At 39.2% G+C, this 18,887-nt stretch overlaps 1 protein-coding gene across 3 annotated transcripts in view; it reads left to right on the top strand.

The window, feature by feature from the left end:
• The first annotated feature begins 1,796 nt into the window (after positions 1–1,796).
• Positions 1,797–18,887, top strand: part of LRRK2 (leucine rich repeat kinase 2) — a 173,818-nt gene continuing 156,727 nt past the window's right edge. For all 3 annotated transcript variants that reach the window (XM_075208827.1, XM_075208826.1, XM_075208825.1), the window contains exons 1-4: positions 1,797–2,104; positions 10,009–10,407; positions 10,524–10,609; positions 16,866–16,975. In XM_075208827.1, coding sequence (XP_075064928.1) covers positions 10,272–10,407; positions 10,524–10,609; positions 16,866–16,975 — 332 coding nt within the window. In that variant the 5' untranslated portion in view covers positions 1,797–2,104; positions 10,009–10,271. The remainder of the gene's footprint in view (positions 2,105–10,008; positions 10,408–10,523; positions 10,610–16,865; positions 16,976–18,887) is intronic.

The following is an 18,887-nucleotide window of genomic DNA, read 5'->3' as shown; positions in this document are numbered from 1 at the left end:
TATGGTACTCTGCTATTCTAACAAATTATTTAATTCTGAATTAGTTTTATAAATACCTCCCAATGTCAAATATCTCATGTTCTGCCACAGTATAGAAACTTTTTAAAATATATATTTGTGAATGGTATTGTATGGTGTTACGAATGCCCAGCCTGTCCCAGACTCAGCAATCTGAACAGCTGGCTGTGACTGGTAACACTTTAGTCACTTAGCAATGAATATACCTTTTCTGCCACCATGAAGGATTTATTATGGTGTCCTTACGTTCACCAAAACCACTTACTAATGTTTCACATTTAAATCACATAGACATGTAGCATGCACCTCCCTGGGCTTCATAAGTTCACAAAGAATAACGGAGAATACGTTAGACAAATGTATTTAATCTGAAAATATTTCCAAGGCTTAATCACAAAAAAAGTTAATAACAAGACATACACAAATTGCACAAGTCTCAGAAACAAAATAGGCAATAAAACCAGAGTCACTAATTATTAGTTAAGACTTGGGGCTAGATTTACTAAGCTGCGGGTTTGAAAAGATGGGGATGTTGCCTATAGCAACCAATCAGATTCTATCTGTCATTTTGCAGAAGGTACTAAATAAATGAAAGCTAGAATCTGATTGGTTGCTATAGGCAACCCCTCCCCCCTTTTTCAAACCTGCAGCTTAGTAAATCTAGCCCTTGGTGTGTGTGAGGGAACATAATCGAGAAATAGGGAACACAATTGAGAAATATGAAAATTTTCAGTCTTGATAGACCCCATCATGAAAATGCACACACTGTGATGTCTAAAGCAAAAGATTTTCAACCTTTTTCCACATAGCTCTCACCCCCCACCTTTGGAGTTTAGCTGTCAATAAGGACAGATTAATCTCCCAAATGTCACAGGGCTTTCAAGTGAGCTAGGGATGTCCTGAGATTGGGAATGTTCACAGGACCTGAGTTCTCACCTCTGCTCGTTCGGCTTGGCTGGTCAAGTCCACATCCTCGGCATACAAAAAGAAAATCCTCAAAGATACTTATCTATCTCTTTTTGGGCAATTTAAAAAGATTATTGACACTTGCATTGGTTCAGACTCATGTCATCTAGCAAAGCACACATTGAGATTACATTACAAGGTAAAATAACAATAATACATAATTGTCACATATGGCAAGCGCCGCTTTAAATTTAATCGCCGAAGACGCTGAACTCGCGGGTGTTGAAGAACCCGCATGTTAATACATTTACCCCATGGTCTTTAATATAAGCATAAACATTCCTTGTGCAGTTTCAACCGTGGTCCAGAGAATGGTTCATTTAAAAACTCAGTGTTTCAGAAAACAGTATGCATAATAGGATTATCCTAAACTCTTCCATAGATAATAGAATCGTATCGTAGGGTGAATTGTTGTTAAGCACATATGAAATAAATGTATTTAGTCCATTACTATGCAAGCAGCTTCCTCATTCTTTCCACAAACTATTTGCTGCAGGCAGGATAGGAAAAAAACAGAAAACGTTTTAAGTAAACTACAGCACAGTTCCGGTTGTAGGAAATCAAATCTTAAATGTCTCGGTCAAAATCCACTAATTTTCCCAGAATGTAAGAAGGATGTCTGTGTCCACTCACACTCCCAGGGGTAGCCCTTTACCTCCCCCCCCCCCCCAAGGCATGTTACAGGCGGAACAGCCACATCCACCACCAATCAGACCTCAGGGTGAAGTGAAGTTTTGGTGAGTGATCGCACATATGTCCAATCATCTCACTATCTTTGCATGGTTTAAGGTTTGGTAAACTAGTTGGGGTATGCAATGCTTATAGTCACCGGGGGACAGTGAGCAAAGTCATATGGGGAGACGTGACCAGGAGAGCGGGTGTAGTATTGTATTCTAACCGCATACTGTTGTGTGTACTGATCTCTGTGGTCTGTTTACCAAAGCTGTAAGGAGAGTGCACAGGCGAAGGGGGGCCGCCCCAACGACATACCTCCTGGAGCAGCGCTCGCCCGTCACTGGACAGAGACCGCCAGTATACCCCAGTATGCCCTGCTCCCTGCAGCGCCGCTGGTGATGTCACCAAGCTGTCAGTGAAGAGGAGGGAAGCTGTGGAACCCCAAGTAAGTGCAAAGGACCGTAAGGGGAGCGGTGGGACCGCGGGAGGGAATGTGATTACTTCGGACCCTGTGGCGTGTCTTCACTGACTGCTGGGACCCGACATTCTCACCATCCGGAGGCATTGGGGGGACGGGGGGACTCCAGCTCGCTTCCACTGGAAGTGTGTTGTTGGTAGTGAATACGCTACCTCAATTAAAAACAGACCGGCAGCCAGAAGAGTGCGGCAGACAGGGAGACACTCAGCTGAGCCGGGTAGAAAGTCTATTGAACAAAGAGAACACACTGTCTGTGGGCGCAAAGATAAACATGCCGAGCAACAGCAAGCCCACTCTAGCTGTCTGTGACCCACTGGCTTCCGTGCAGTCTGCTCCCCTGGTAGTTACATTTTGTTGGATCAGGCTATACTTATGTCATTCCACCCACTACAGAATTTTCAGTTTACGGAGGAACACCCCTTTCATATATAAATAAGAACATATAAGTCTATCTAAAATCTGAAGCACTTTGTAGGCAATATGTTAATAACAGTAACTTACACATTTAATGATACATCTTCAATCATCACACTGTAACACATTGCACTCAAAGAAAGTGGTTGGCTCTATAGAAGGGCTGAAATTCCCTAACTTAAAGGTACATTGTTTTTTTTCTGCAGCAAACAATATTTTTGTAATAAAAGGCATAATTTCAGGACTGCGTCATACAATAAGATGGATAATAATGTAGACTCTGATTAAAGACAAAGCATTTAGAGAATTTTAATCCTGCCCACATTTGGATTTTGCATTTATACCACAAACTGAAAAAAATAATTCCTCTACCAACCTCTTAACCTCCCTAAGGTAACTTATTAGAAGGCTTTACACATTTCACACAAGAAAACTGGGATCCCCTGACCAAAATCTCTGTGACCAGATCATATACCGTACATAACACTTTTTACCTTTTCAATCTGTGTGGAGCCATATGCAATGTATTGCCGTTAACATCGTGTATCTAACTCCCATTGTCCTATAGACTGTAAGCTTGCGAGCAAGGCCCTCTTATCTCTGTCTATCCTTATTACCAGGTATTGTTTTATTACTATGTTTGTTCCAAATTGTAAAGTGCTATGGAATATGCTGGTGCTATATAAATAAATGATGGTGATGCTTTATAGAGAACCTGTAATCTAAATGAATTGTGGTTTCTAATTCTTCCACTACTTTTATTTAATTAAATGAGCCTTTTGATGTGTTTGGTTCCCATTCTCCCTCCCCCTGATATCCCAGTTACGAATGCTGCCATTTTAAATAGTAATAACTCCTCACTTGTGAAAAGTCTGTGTACTTCATGCTGCCAGAAGCTCTGTTGTGTCTAGAGCTTTGGTATAGAAAAACAGCTGCATATAGAAACTATTAAACTTACGACAGGCTATAAAGCCAAATAGTGGGTGGGAAGCATTAGCAGAGCTAATTGTAATAGATTTAATATTTTTAAATCAGATTAAACATTCATTTTTGAGCAGATTTTGTTTATGAAACTCTCCAAGACATCAGGGGTCCTCTTTAACAAATATAGCTGTTGGGCAGCACAGTGGCTTAGTGGTTAGCACTCCTGCCTCACAGCGCTGAGGTCATGAGTTCAATTCCCATCCATGACCTTATCTGTGTGGAGTTTGTATGTTCTCCCTGTGTCTGCATGGGTTTCCTCCGGGTGCTCCGGTTTCCTCCCACACTCAAAAAACATACTAAAAGGTTAATTGGCTGCTGTCAAAATTGACCCTAGTTTGTCTCTCTCTCTCTGTCTGTATGTATGTATGTATGTATGTATGTATGTATGTATGTATGTGTGTGTACATTAGGGAATTTAGACTGTAAGCTCCAATGGAGCAGGGACTGATGTGAATGAGTTCTCTGTACAGCGCTGCGGAATCAGTGGCGCTATATAAATTGATGATGATGATGGGTTGTCATGCACTGTGGAATATGGAATTGTCTGGACACAGAAATTTTCGAGATTGTGTTTAGGGTTATGCAACAATAGGGAAATAATACAGATAATATTGTCATTGTTATGTGGAAAGAGGGAAACATGGGCAGATGATGGTAGTTAGGAAATGGGATTTGCTGTATGAAAATATATATGGAGAGATGGACAACTGCACCTTTGTTGAGGGGTTTGTAGGTGATTCCTTGAATTTTGAAATAAGGTTTATCAGGGATAGGGAGCAATTGCAAAGACTGGCAGCAATGATGAAGTGATTAGTAAGGAAAAGGATTGTCACTACAGCATGCAAAATAAATACAAGGGGAGTAGGCTTGGACATGGGTAGGCTGCTTAGTCAAGTGATACAATGCTCAAGGTCTGAGTTAATAAGGACATAAATAATGGGTCTGGTTTTTCACCCGATTATTGTGCTAGTCACACGATAAACGACCGTTGGGTCCAATATTGCATGTGATGGGAACGGGATGATTAGCTGTTGCTAAAGAAGGTATGCAAGCATCCCAGAAATGAAAACTAAAACAAAACAAAAATTGATCAGTGATTTTTCATGTGCCCCCTTCTTCCAAAAATACAAAAGTTGCAAATACTACAAATGTCTCAAATGAATCACATTTAGAAACAATTTTAGGGCTATGATTCTTAAAATCAAAATTTAAATATATACGTCTTTAAAAACAGTGATATAAGTGAACATATACTGGCACTAGGCATATATTACGCACTGTAATCAGACATGTAAAATTAGGAAATACCAAATCTATGGAACTACTTTGCATCCGTGTCAATCAGTGCACAATCAGTTTATTTCCTCAACTCGTTTCAGTGCTGTTCGTAGCACTTTCATCAGAAGGATAAAGAGGACTGGTTTCTAGGTCATATTTAAACTCAAATTGGCCAATTCATTAAAAACCTGCCATGTCGATCAATGTATATAACCAAATACAGTTGCAGCATAAGTATTTTTAGCGTATAAACTACAATCAATTATATATATATATATATATATATATATATATATATATATATATATATTTATTTTAAAAGCAACACATAGATCTGATATGTTAATTGCACCATTATAGATGCTGCACGTGAAAAGAACATTGTTGACACATGCACTTATACACTCAGAATTATTTCATACTCTGATAGAAGAAAGATTCTTAATATAATATATTGATGAATTGATGTTGCAAAGTTATGTATGCACTCATTAAAAATACAGTTGCTATAGTGTTAGCAATATAAATAGGAGACAAATGTATCGGAACTGATCTGTAAACCTACTATCTTACATTCCGGTTGAATTCTTAGCAAGGGAAAAGCTGAATTAATATTGACCATGGTCATGAGTACCCCTGGATCACATGGTCTCACTAAACACACTGCTCATCAATGGCTGCATATTTCACTGAGCGTACTTTTTTTTTTTTTTATCAATTCTGTTATTGTCAGAGGAACCTTCAGGAAATGATAGCTGGTGGATTAGATAAAAACGGAGGATATAAATAGGCACAAACTCCTACTCAATATTCTTTATAATTTGTTTTTCTTGTGCAATAGAAACATTGGTACTGATGCAGGCTGGGGTGGGGTGGAGGGGCATCTGCCCCCACAGGCTGGTCCCATAGTAGGCTATCTTGGGCTGGGTCACTGGGCTACCTGAATTTTTTTCCCCTTTAAAATAGGATGCTGAGTCGAGTCCTGCCTCCCGGGTTGAAATTTGCCAGCCCTCCCCTGGATGTAGGGAGGGATGTATGCCAGTTTGCATAGCTCATCTTGAGCTATGCATATGCCCAGAAAGTGCACGCATATACAGACTTGCTTGTATGGCACTTATGTCTGCCTGTTCTTGGATAGGTGGGACAGGGGACGGAAGGGATGTTCCAGTGTTGGCCAAGTACAATGAAGGTGTAAATGCAAGACAGTGGCCCCCTGTAGCTAGTACACTAAATGATTCTAAATTTTGTCTTCCTTATATATGTTATCCTTGTCACTAACCTGCCTAACCTTAAACTGAGCGTCCCCTATTCATTCCATGAACGCTTGCTGTTAGGGTTAGTACGTTATTATAGTGGGATTTTTATTGTGCCCATAAATGGTGCTATATTGCCGCAGATAACAGGTAATTGGCCCAATACCAGTGTGCTATATCTGGTGATATTATTGAGGTGTAGATGGAAGCTCCAGGATTTTAAGAGCTTTTGAATGTGAGATGCACTGATTAGATTTATGCAATCACTAGAAAACTGGCTAGTGGAGTGTGAGAAATATAAATGTTTTGCAAAAGATTGAGTTTCTTTTCCCCAAGGAAAAAACAGCACATTTCTGAGATTTGGACTAGCAAAGACTGTATTCTGTCTTGATGACTTACAAATGGGTCAGTAGTTGGGCTGGCATTCCATCTGACATGTGCAGCTACCAACCAATTAGTTGTTTCCATGCTGGAAGACCGTTTGTTCATTTGAAAATGTTCCATCCAGTAAGGTCAAAATCAGTGTTTTGCTATAACTTCAGGATACACAACTAAAATATACAGCACAATCTTAGCTTTGGTGGACAACACTTTGACTGCCAGTCCTAGTACAGCAGAAATGGTTGCTGATATCCTGCTCATTGGGTTGGACTTTGAAAGCTGCTCATCAGAACATATTCCTATTGCTTGTGTAGGAGGCTTCTGAGCATTTCATGATGTAGCTAACATTTAAGTAAATGGGTGGATACAAAGTGTAATGATAGATGCTTCTATATAGCTTTGGATGTAATGCAAGACTGGATAAATCCAAGTGTCAGGTCACCACCGTAGTGCACAATTCCTACTTGAGGTGGGTGCGTCAGGCAAAAAACATTAAAATAGAACCAGGGAGTTTGAACCTCCTTTCCATAATGTTCTGTAATGCAAGAGTTGCATTTCCATGTTTGATGAAAAAACTGATGATATCATAACTGGGGTTTATGGGGCTGATGAAGAGTTGACTGTAATTATGCCCAAAATCGCAGCTGGAAATTGCATGCACTAAAAAAGCAATTGTGGGAATATGCAAAACCGTGTTTCATTGGAAGGGTAGGTAAATTTTAAATGTGGGGACAAATTAATAGTTGGGGTAGGGCATGTTCTACATCTACTTTAAATTTCAGTGTAAAAATAAAGCCATAAAGTATTTGTTTGCTACATGAAAAAACAGCCAGTATTTAACTTGCGTGCAAAATAACAAACCAATTTGCACCCCTTGCATTATAACATGGTTTGTCCCGGAGCAAATGTACTCCTTTTTTGCCTTACTTTCCTTAATGAATCAGGCCCATTTTTGTTAGGGACTGATTAATCAGTATAAAAAGAAAGGGTGAATAAGAAAGAAAAGCAGGAAGAAAAATGAAAGGGTAATGGAAAGTATGAGATATGGTGATACCGTTAGAGTGTTTTTTTTTTCATACTGAAAAAAAGGTGTCCTAAATGTTAATGTGCTGATATATTGAGCCAGGGAGGTATTTAAGGAGTACCACTTTAATTCACGATCCTTTCCTTAATGTAGGGGGATATTTTATTATGGAAGATTACACAGTGATGGATACATTTCCATTTTCTATCTGAGATAAGGTGTCTTAAGTGGCTTTTAGTTTCATCTGGGTTTAAATTTGAGTTTTTAGTAACAGAGAGGTTAGAAATATTAATCTAATGCACTCAATAATTGTTGATCATTTCTGTCATTTTACTATACTATTTTAATTAATATTGGGAGTCTGGTAATTATTCTCCTTGAAAAAAAAGTTTCCCATTTAGTAGGCACATTATTTGAGTAATTGTGAAAGCTCTGAGTTTAAGCCAAGTACAGTCATGGCCAAAAGTTTTGCGAATGACACAAGTATTGGTTTTCACAAAGTTTGCTGCTTCAATATTTTTAGATCTTTTTGTCAGATGTTGCTATGGTATACTGAAGTAAAATTACAAGCATTTCATAAGTTTCAAAGGCTTTTATTGACAATTACATTAAGTTTATGCAAAGAGTCAATATTTGCAGTGTTGACCCTTCTTTTTGAAGACCTCTGCAGTTCTCCCTGGCATGCTGTCAATCAACTTCTGGGCCACATACTGACTGATCAATACTTTGAGTTTTTCAGAATTTGTGGGTTTTTGTTTGTCCACCCGCCTTTTGAGGATTGACCACAAGGTCTCAATGGGACTAAGGTCTGGGGATTTACCAGGCCATGAACCCAAAATTTTGATGTTTTGATCCCCGAGACACTTGGTTATCACTTTTGCCTTAGGGCAAGGTTCTCCATCATGCTGGAAAAGCATTGTTCGTCACCAAACTGTTCTTGGATGGTTGGGAGAAGTTGCTCTTGGAGGATGTTTTGGTACCATTCTTTATTCATGGCTGTGTTCTTAGGCAAAGTTGTGAGTGAGTCCACTCCCTTGGCTGAGAAGCAACCTCGCATATGAATGGTCTCAGGATGCTTTACTGTTGGCATGACACAGGACTGATGGTAGCGCTCAGCTTTCCTTCTCCGGACAAGAGTTTTTCTAGATGTCCCAAACAATCTGACAGGGGATTCATCAGAGAAAATGACTTTTCCCCAGTCCTCAGCAGTCCAATCCCTGTACCCTTTGCAGAATATCAGTCTGTCTCTGATGTTTTTCCTGGAGAGAAGTGACTTCTTTGCTGGCGTTATTGACACCAGACCATCCTCCAAAACTCTTCGCCTCACTGTGCGTGCAGATGCACTCACACCTGCCTGCTGCCATTCCTGAGCAAGCTCTGCACTGGTGGTGCCCCGATCCTACAGCTGAATCAACTTTAGGAGACGGTCCTGGCGCTTGCTGGACGGTCTTCCTAACTATTGAACCTCTCTCCTTGACGTTCTTGATGATCCGATAAATGGTTGATTTACTAACCGCAATATCCTTGCCTGTGAAGCTCTTTTTGTGCAAAGCAATGATGACTGCACCTGTTTCCTTGTAGTTAATCATAGTTAACAGAGAAAGAACAATGACTTCACCACCCTCCTTTTAAAGCTTCCAGTCTGTTATTTTAACTCAATCAGTGTGACACCGTGAGCTCCAGCCTTGTCCTCGTCAACACTCTCACCTGTGTTAACGAGAGAATCACTGACCTGATGTCAGCTGGTCCTTTTGTGGCAGGGCTGAAATGCAGTGGAAATGCTGTTTTTGTCATAAAGTTCATTGTCATGGAAAAGAGGGACTTTTAAATTAATTGCAATTCATCTGATCACTCCATGACATTCTGGAGTATATGCAAATTGCCATCATAAAAACTGAGGCAGCAGATTTTGTGAAAAATAATATTTGTGTCATTCTCAAAACTTTTGGCCATGACTGTATATCATCAGTAGCTGTATATATAGCAGACATGGGGGGGGGGGGGAGCATACAAAACTCCACACAGATAAGGCAATGGTCAGGAATCCAACTCACGATCCCAGTGCTGTGAGGCAGAAGTGCTAACCACTGATACTATTCTGTGTAATGTGTTGATGCTATATAAATAAAGAATAATAATGTTTGGGTTAGTGTGCCTTTAACACAAACACAATTTTGAGTGTGCAGTTCTCTTAACACATGGGGGTAAATGTATGAAGCTACGGGTTCTTCAACACCCGTGAGTTCGGCGTCTTCAGCGCTTAAATTTAAAGCGGCGCTGCCTTGTAAAGCGAAGTTTCCCTTTACAAGGCAGCGCCGCTTTAAAATTAAGCGCTGAAGACGCCGAACTCGCGGGTGTTGAAGAACCCGGAGCTTCATACATTTACCCCATGGTCTTATGAACAAATCCTTATTTGTTAGGATGGTGGCTACATTTTAAGGCATGAAATATAAATGTATCTTCAATATGCTACGGCATTGTGGTGAAATGTCTATTTTAATCTCAAACCAGTTTCTCCTTATTGCTTCCTGTTTCAGATTTACTTTGTGTAAACATACCTGAGAGGCAGCGACTTCTGGTGTGATCATGTGAATATACTGGGTGTAGCAAACACTGGCATCATCTCCTATTACTGGATGTAGCAGCAGTCCTTTACAACGTGCTTAATCTTTACGGTCTGCCCAAGATTATCGTCTGCATTGTTTTATTTTGCTGTGGAACTCAGTCAAAGTTTGAAGCAATGAATAAATAATGAACCTTATGGTACCTGGAAAGAAATTTACCCTTCGAGAGAGCAACCATGGCCAGCCAGGTTCAATTTGAAGAAAATGTCAAGAAGCTAGTTGTACGGCTTAAAAATGTTGAGGAAGGGAAACAGATTGGCAATCTGGTCCAGATATTACAAGATTTACATGCTAGCACCTTTTATGATGGTGGTAAGTACTGGTGTGATAATATATAATGCTTTTTCAGTTGGGGTGGGGGGGGGGGGGTTATAATTTATTTTAATTTATGTTATTTAACCTTCTACCGCTTTTTCTTTCACCTTTAGCACCAGAAATATTCAGTCACATTAACGTGCATGTGCCCCTATTGCTGGTACTGGAATCCTACATGACAGTTTCTGTCATTCAAGAGGTAATATTTAAATAAGTTATGTTATCATATTTTTCTTTTGAATTAAATATTTTTTATTTTTTTTAATTTTTTTGTGTTTTGTTTTTTACATTCTGATGATCTGCATTACTTTCTAGCATGTATTACATTAATATATATTCAATTGTGCGGTTTAGAGAGGATGCAGACCTAAGGCTACAACTGATTAAGTATCGTGGTCCAACGCTATTAACCAAATATATCTTGCAGTAAATAGATAGCAAAACAGTCTTTAATGTCCATCTGTTTTTCTTGTAAGTGGTACTGAATTTTGCATTTAATGGAGAACTAGAGTTAAAACTTCACCCAAAATTATTTTCTGTTTTAAGTTCAGTAACTTCTACTGAGATGGAAAGTTCATTTTACTTGTGGTGAGAAATAGTATTGCACATTATTATATTGCTGATGCAGTAGGTGGAAACATTGTTTATCACTAATCATATATTTTCTTTAGCAGCCAAAACCATACAGACTATTTCTCCTCTCCCATACCAGGGCTGGGGGGGGGGGGGAGGGAGAATTCAATTGGCCGCGTTACTTGAAAAAGGGGGGACTCTCGGGGGGAACTGAATTCCCCCCCCCCCTCAGTGTTTAACATTTTAATTGGTTAGGGATCTGTTTGTTTATTACTGTACCACCATAGACACTTTGTGTGACTTTAAAATGTCCAAATAAAATAAATGTTTATCCTTGCTTTCCAGTGCTAGTTCTACTGGTTATATTTGCTGATTCCAGTCAGTGTTGTTTCCTATAGCCTTCCTGATAATCAATTTTTCTGATAAAGCCACACAAGTATTCTATACGAACAAGCATGGCTTTTCCCACTAACGTGAAAGGAACGTTACACTAAAACAAACAATTTATGTGTACGGTATAGCCAGTGGCTTCAGTTTATTCTGTAGAGTGAATGTGCCCCTCAATGTATTTTTTAAAAAGCATTTATATCACAAGTGGAGGATTGAATCAGATCTGTAATGCAGCATAAACTGGCTTTGGACTTTCAAAACACAACTTACAAGTAAGGCAGCATTGTAATAACAAATACATGTTTTATACTTAGAAAGGTACATGATCTGTAACTTAGAGTTAGAAATATTCATGAGCAATTATAAAACAATGATCTTTACAGCAGCAATTTACATATTCGGGTTCACTGACTCAATTAAACATTACATGTATCAGGCATCCATGCTGGAATCTGCAACATGGATTCATGATGTAATTTAGTCAACTTACAATAGACCCTCTGAACAAAAAATAGATATATTTGTATAGAGCCATGAGTTGAGTGACAGTGTGATAAATGACAGTTCTTTCTTGCCACAAGCTCCTGCCATTGGGGCTCATCTACCTAGTCTTTTGTTATTGGTAACTCAGCACTGCAGAGTGTTGTGGGGGCAGTAAGAGTCGGCCCAGGTGCTTAGTAACACAGTGGCTCCTGTTCCTGGCAACCAATGCACTGCAGTCTTCTATACCTGTGATGGGCAACCTGATACACTTCTCAAGGGCCACATGTGCGGCTCTCCAACCTTCAAAGAGCCACATGTTACTGTTAATGTTAGTAACATGAAAAAAAAGGCCCCCTAAATGACCTCTGCACCTCCACATGACCCACATGCCACTCAGACCTCCCATTTGCCACAAAATGGCCCCACATGCTATTGAGACCTACCACTTACCTTGTCACTAAGCCCCCATAAAGGAAGCAGGGAGATCACGTGGTGCATACAGCACTACATTCCATCCTTCTACTCTGATTAGATATGCTGCATGACATCCCTGCATTGTGCAGAAGAGGTTACTTGATGTGGAGTCCTGCCCATCACTTCACTCTTGTTGTTTGCTTTATGAGCAGCAGTCCCCTTCCAGCAGCTTTTATGCTGGGCTTAATGCATAGAATAAATCAAAGGGTGGGGCAAAGAGCTGGGGGTCACAAGTGAATGGCTCTCCTGCTGCCCATCACAGTTTTATAGCAACATGCACCACAGCTCTTTGTTAAAGCTTATTTTTGTCTCTGCCAGATGATCTAGGGCAGCACGGTGGCTAAGTGGTTAGCACTTCTGCCTCACAGCGCTGGGGTCATGAGTTCAATTCCCGACCATGTCCTTATCTGTGTGGAGTTTGTATGTTCTCCCCGTGTTTGCGTGGGTTTCCTCCGGTGCTCCAGGTTCCTCCCACACTCCAAAAACATACTGGTAGGTTGATTGGTTGCTATTAAAAATTGACCCTAGTCTCTTTCTCTTTCTCTGTGTGTATGTTAGGGAATTTAGACTGTAAGCCCCAATGGGGCAGGGACTGATGTGAATGAGTTTTCTGTACAGTGCTGCGGAATTAGTGGCGCTATATAAATAAAAGGTCATGATGATCAGTCTCATGTAAAATTATGCATAAACTGTTCTTGAGGAGTGCCAGAGTATTGCAAGGTATCAGATACCTGTAAATGGAAGATACTTGTATGGTGTCCCACCAAATTGTTCACCCTTCTTATCTATAATTGTTCCTCTGTAGTAGAATGCATCTAAGATTAACATTTGTAGTACAAAAAAAAACTACATTCTGACAGCATTTGTTTCCAAACATAATGGTTTCAAAATGCAAAGTCAGTCGCCCATAGCTCCCAACATCTTTCATGCTGTACAATTCGAACCTGCTAATGTCTCGATACAGTTGTTCGGTTTATACTGTATTTATGTTGGTAACAATAATATTACAGCTTTCAGCCAGGGTACAGTGCAACTCATTCAATCATTTTATAGAAAGTTTCAACTGTTTTATATTAAAAAATATGTGTGTGTGCGCGCTCTTTAATCGAACAGTAAATAAATTCTCTCCCTGGATCACTGACTCTTATCTATCAATGTAAGGTAAACATCCTGAGAGATTACTGTTTGCTTAAATTGGCACCTTGATTTGAAAACTATAAGATCAATTGATCAATTTAGCTACTCATACAACGAAATCAAATGTGCTAGAGTTGAGTAATTGTAACCTTTCTTGTTTGTTAAGAGTAAAGGCCAATATTGATTTAGCATTCATTTGTTTTACAGTGGAGGATTAGCCATTGTTTGGAAGTACTTTTTTTGAGATTCATAAGCTGTTTTTTAATAACAGAACATGGTAATGACAAAGGTGAAAATGTATTATGCATTAATATAGTTGTTTTGTAAATGTGATGCACACAAACACACACAAACACACAGCGGATGAAATAAGTATTAAACACATCAACATTTTTCTCAGTGAATATACATTTAATGTGGCTATTGTAATGAAGTTTACACCAAATGTCAGCAACAACCCTTGCAATCCACACATGCAAAGGAATCAAACCATAGATGTCCATGATTTAAGTTTTGTGTAAGATTGTGAAATGACACAGGGAGAAAGTATTGAACACATGAAGAAAGGGAGGTGCAACACTGCATGGAAAGTCTAGACACCAGCTGAAATCTATCGGTAATTAGAAGGCAATCCTGCCATCTGATTGCCTATAAAAAGGTCTCATTACGGAGGTGTCACACAAGAAACATCTCGTGATGGGTAAAGGCAAAGAGTTCTCTTAAGACTTTCGCTACCTTATTGTTGCAGAACATACTGATGGCATTGGTTACAGAAGGATCTCTAAACTGCTGAATCTTCCAGTGAGCACTGTTGGAGCCATAAAACACCATACCAACAGTGAAGTTTGGAGGCGGAAACATCATGGTGTGGGGCTGTTTTTCTGCACACGGTACTGACATACTGCATATGTTTGAAGGAAGGATGAATGGGAAAAATGTGCTTAGACTTTCTTGATTAAAATCTGCTGCCATCTACCAGGATGCTGAACATGAAATGAGGGTGGACATTTCAGCAAGACAATGATCTCAAACACACAGCAAAGGACACTCTCATTTGGTTTCCGAGAAAGAAAATAAAGCTGCTAGCACGACCCAGCCAATCATCTGACTTGAATCCAATTGAAAATCTATGGAAAGAACTAAAGATCAGAGTTCATAGAAGAAGCCCACGGAACCTTCAAGATTTGAAGTCTATTTGCATTTGAAGAATGGAGCAAAATCACACCTGAGCAATGCATGTGACTAGTTTCTCCATACAGGAGGCGTCTTGAAGCTGTCATTACCAACAAAGTCTTTTGTACAAAGTATTAAATAAATTTCAAGGAGACTTGTTCAATACTTTTTCCTGTGTTATTTCACATTAGTACACAAAACTTAATTTATGGACATCCATGGTTTGATTTCTTTGCATGTGTGGATTGCAAGGGTTGTTGCTAACATTTGATGTAAATTTCATTACAATAGCCACATTAGATATATATTTATTGAGTAAAATTTTGATGTGTTCAAAACTTATTTCACCTGCTGTGTGTGTGTGTGTGTGTGTATTAGAGATGTTCACTGACCCCCGTGTTCTGGATTAACTTTGTGTTTTGGTTTTGGATCCCTATTATATTTTTTTATTTTTTTTCTAAAATCAATGACACAAACACACGGCAGTTCATAGCATATCAAGGAAACATTGCACGCAGTAGCAGAATAGAAAAGTGGTGCAAGATGAAATTGACCTTGGATGATGAAATCAGTTATGGTTTATTTGATTGCTCCACCCGTTCCTTGGATAACTGTGGTAATTCTACAGCTAATATATGGTAACGACTGCTGATCCTCCCCCCCCCCCCCCCAGACCAATCCAGGGTGCCATACAATGCACTAAAAAGAGCTGTTGTAATTCACAGCAAAAAACAAGTTCATCACCGAGCTTCGAATCAGCCCCAATTCCCCAAAGATTATAATATAGTTAAATACCTTTTGACGTAAAGTACAGATTGCAAACACTTGATGAAACAGCAGCAAAGTGGAAGGTAATACATATACACGTCTATTTAGACAGCCATTTTTGCATTACTGTGGCTTTACAAGCGCTACAAATGGCTAGACAACTGTTGTCAGGATTTGGGTAAAAATAATTCCACACATAGGAGGGGGATTTTTTGTCTTATGCCCAGGCATGACAATGGCCTTCTTCTTATCACGTGCAAGAACTGCTTGCACTGGGGCAGGACTTACACAAACAACATCGTCCTCATCAACATCCTCATTAGCGCCCTCGTCGGCTACACAAATATCCCCCTCATCCTGTTACAATTCCAAAGTGGCATCCTCAATTGGTGTATCACCGGCTACACTTGGGCTGTTCATGCACACCTCTGCAGAAATGCTGAAAGGGGCCTTATTTATGGATACACTATCAGACAGTTAACGATTACACATAGCACTCGTGGATAGACTCTCCTCAGGGATTTGTGTCATTTCTGAATCTGAACATACATTTTCCTCGAATGTCTTACTGTTTTCTTCCAGCTCTGCTTTTACACGTAAAAGTATTTGGATACCAAATGACAAGGTCTTGCTTGGTCATGACTGACCTTACAAGAAGATGCCTCAGTGACAGTTGCAGAACTAGCACTCATAGAGAAAAGCGAAGGCCTCATTCTTTCCTTGCCACTGCGTGTGTAGAATGGCATGTTGGCAATTTTATTTTTTTTGCAGATAACTTTGCCTGGATTACATTTTTTTTTTTTTCGACCAAGGTAAAAGATGTTTTTACATTTTTGTTTCCCTGACTTAAAAACACTATGCACTTTAACATAGGCATAGGCTTTAGCAGATGACATAGAGGGATTACTATTATCATGACTGGTGCCAGCAGCTGATTGGTGCTCCTGGTCTTCTGTGTACTGCTGTGAATCCATTTTGATAACACAGTACAATGTGACTGCAGATTTAGACCAAGACTGCCAGCCCTATTATTTCTATTTTAGCAATGACAATTGGCAATGGAGCTCTCCTGAATGTCACTGGAGACTTTGAAGAACACTGCTACCCCTCCTCTTTCTTTTCTAGCTATGACGCTGCCCAACTGCACTAGAGACTGCCAAGAACTGTGCTACCCCTTCTGTGTCCCTCTGTGAAATGGGCGGTACTTATAAAATCCAAAACTCGCGAGATCCAACAGCGTAACAATGACGTTTTGCCTTGTTTTCAATTCTGAGGGCGCGCAAATGTACTAACCTGGCCCTGTACTCAGATCTGCTATGTTTGAGTGTGTTCGGCCGAGCCTGAGCATCTCTAAGTGTGTATGTGTGTGTGTGTATATGTATATATATATATATATATATATATATATATATATTATATATTTTATAAATTTGACAACTTCATTATTTACTTTTTAGGTGGGCTGGTCTTTACTGTGCAGGCTGATAGAGGTGTGTCCAGATACTCTGCATCGTTTACATTCTCCTGTTGATCTTGGATGTGAATGGGAAGTCCTTGGCGTTCATCAGTGAGTGGTATTAGTTTATTCTAATGCTTTTGTCATTTTATCGAGTTTAAAAAATAATTATAGCATATACATCAATACTCCAAAATGTTTCATATAAAACAGTTTTGACATCGCATTTGTTACAAATGTGAAAGTGATGAAGACATGTTTTAGGCTGATCTCAATCTATTCTACTGTCTCACATTTTGCTACATGACCGCAATTATGTTTAAACAAAATTATAAGACCACAGAAATTTTCTATACCAGTTTTATTATTAAAAAAAAAAAAAAAGACAATATCAACCCGCTGTATTATGTAGAAGAAGTTGTAGAATTTATTGGTGCTTTTAGCGTGAGATATTTATTAATCCAAGTCATTGTCTGGAGTTGTGGGAAGTTTTTTTTCTTTAAAAAGATGGTATCGTGAAATCCCCTTGTTACCAAAAGCCAAATAGCTGCTCTGGAGGAACTTATTGCGCTTATAGGGGCATATTCAATTGTCCGCGGGATTGCCGAAAATCCCGCGGACCGCGCAGGATTACTGTTATTACGGTAATCCTGCGCGGAAAAAACGTTAATACTGTAATTTACTCGCTGGATTTCAGCTCGCAGCTCAGGGAGCTGCGAGCTGAAATCCAGCGAGAGATTACCGTATTAACGGTAATATTTTTTCCGCGCTCGAACTTTGGAACAATTGAATTTCCCCCCACAGAATTTGTTCTATTGAAGAGCTGTAAAATCTTTACAGTACACTCATTTGTAAAGCGGAAACTATTTAGAGCAATTTCATTCTTGGTTTTAGTTAACAGAGGGATTCACTGTTGGAGAGGATCCACCTATTAGCTAGAGGGAAAGGGGTGAGGTGGAGATTTGATTAAAAATGGTCAAAGGACGCGTTATCCTTTTTTAAAAGACTGGAATTTATGTAAATGAATGCTAGATGTCAATAATTCAGACTATAATTTAAGCTAATAAAACTTTTTTTTTTTACCTGGGACCGTATTGGCCTTTCTTCAAACCAAACTATTTAGCACATTGAATTTCTCCTAGAAATTGTATAACGTTTGAAACCTCAAATTGTGAGTTATTGGGAATTTGTGTTTATATGGTTATTGGGAATTTGTGTTTATATGTTCTTGTGTTCTCTTTGTTCAGACTTGAAGCCCCATGTTCATAGTTTTAAAGCATTGATTGTGTTCTTTATTACTGGCAATGCTATATTACTTCTAAAATTTCATTAATTCTGCACATATTCCTTGTTTCATAAATGTTAATATTTGAAAGATAACTATTTCAACACTGAAATTAGGCTTGTTATGCAATTAGGTTCCATATTCATTTTACTTCGACTATCCCCTCTTGGCCTATTCCCCCAATGCTATCACCAAGTTCATTCTGATATTATTGTTTGGTTAAATGTGGGAAATGGGAGCTAAATTTGTTAAAAGTAAGGCTAGGTACACGCTGAAGAATTTTGTGACTGAGGTTTTATCTCAAACGATTGTACCTACGACTGAAGTCCCGATCAGCCTGATGATTCATGCATACACACTGACACGATTTACCTTCAGATCTCTGCTCTTCATCTGGTCCTTCATCCTCTTCCTCTAGTCTTCAGAGAATGACCGCACAATATGCTTGTCACATTGATTAAAAACGCCTTTTTATAGCTATCCACATGTCCTAATGAATTTTATTAGCTTCTGTGACTCTGAAACAAAACATTCTGTCTCAGAACGAACAAAAAATTATTTTTTCTACAGCACTCTCTACTTTTATTCACTGGGACATTCATTGCTAGTATCGGCTGAAATGACCACACCTCTGTATGCACTCAAGCTCACTATCTCCATAGAGTTTACACACTACATGATTGGTCGGAAAATATGAAACCGTACGACCAACCAAATGAGCCGACAATCGACACTTTG

The sequence above is a fragment of the Mixophyes fleayi genome, chromosome 4 (genome assembly GCF_038048845.1).
Source record: "Mixophyes fleayi isolate aMixFle1 chromosome 4, aMixFle1.hap1, whole genome shotgun sequence".
Classification (NCBI taxonomy): Eukaryota; Metazoa; Chordata; class Amphibia; order Anura; family Limnodynastidae; genus Mixophyes; species Mixophyes fleayi.
The sequence above is the reverse complement of the archived record's forward strand: the minus strand, read 5'-3'. Positions and strand labels throughout refer to the sequence as shown.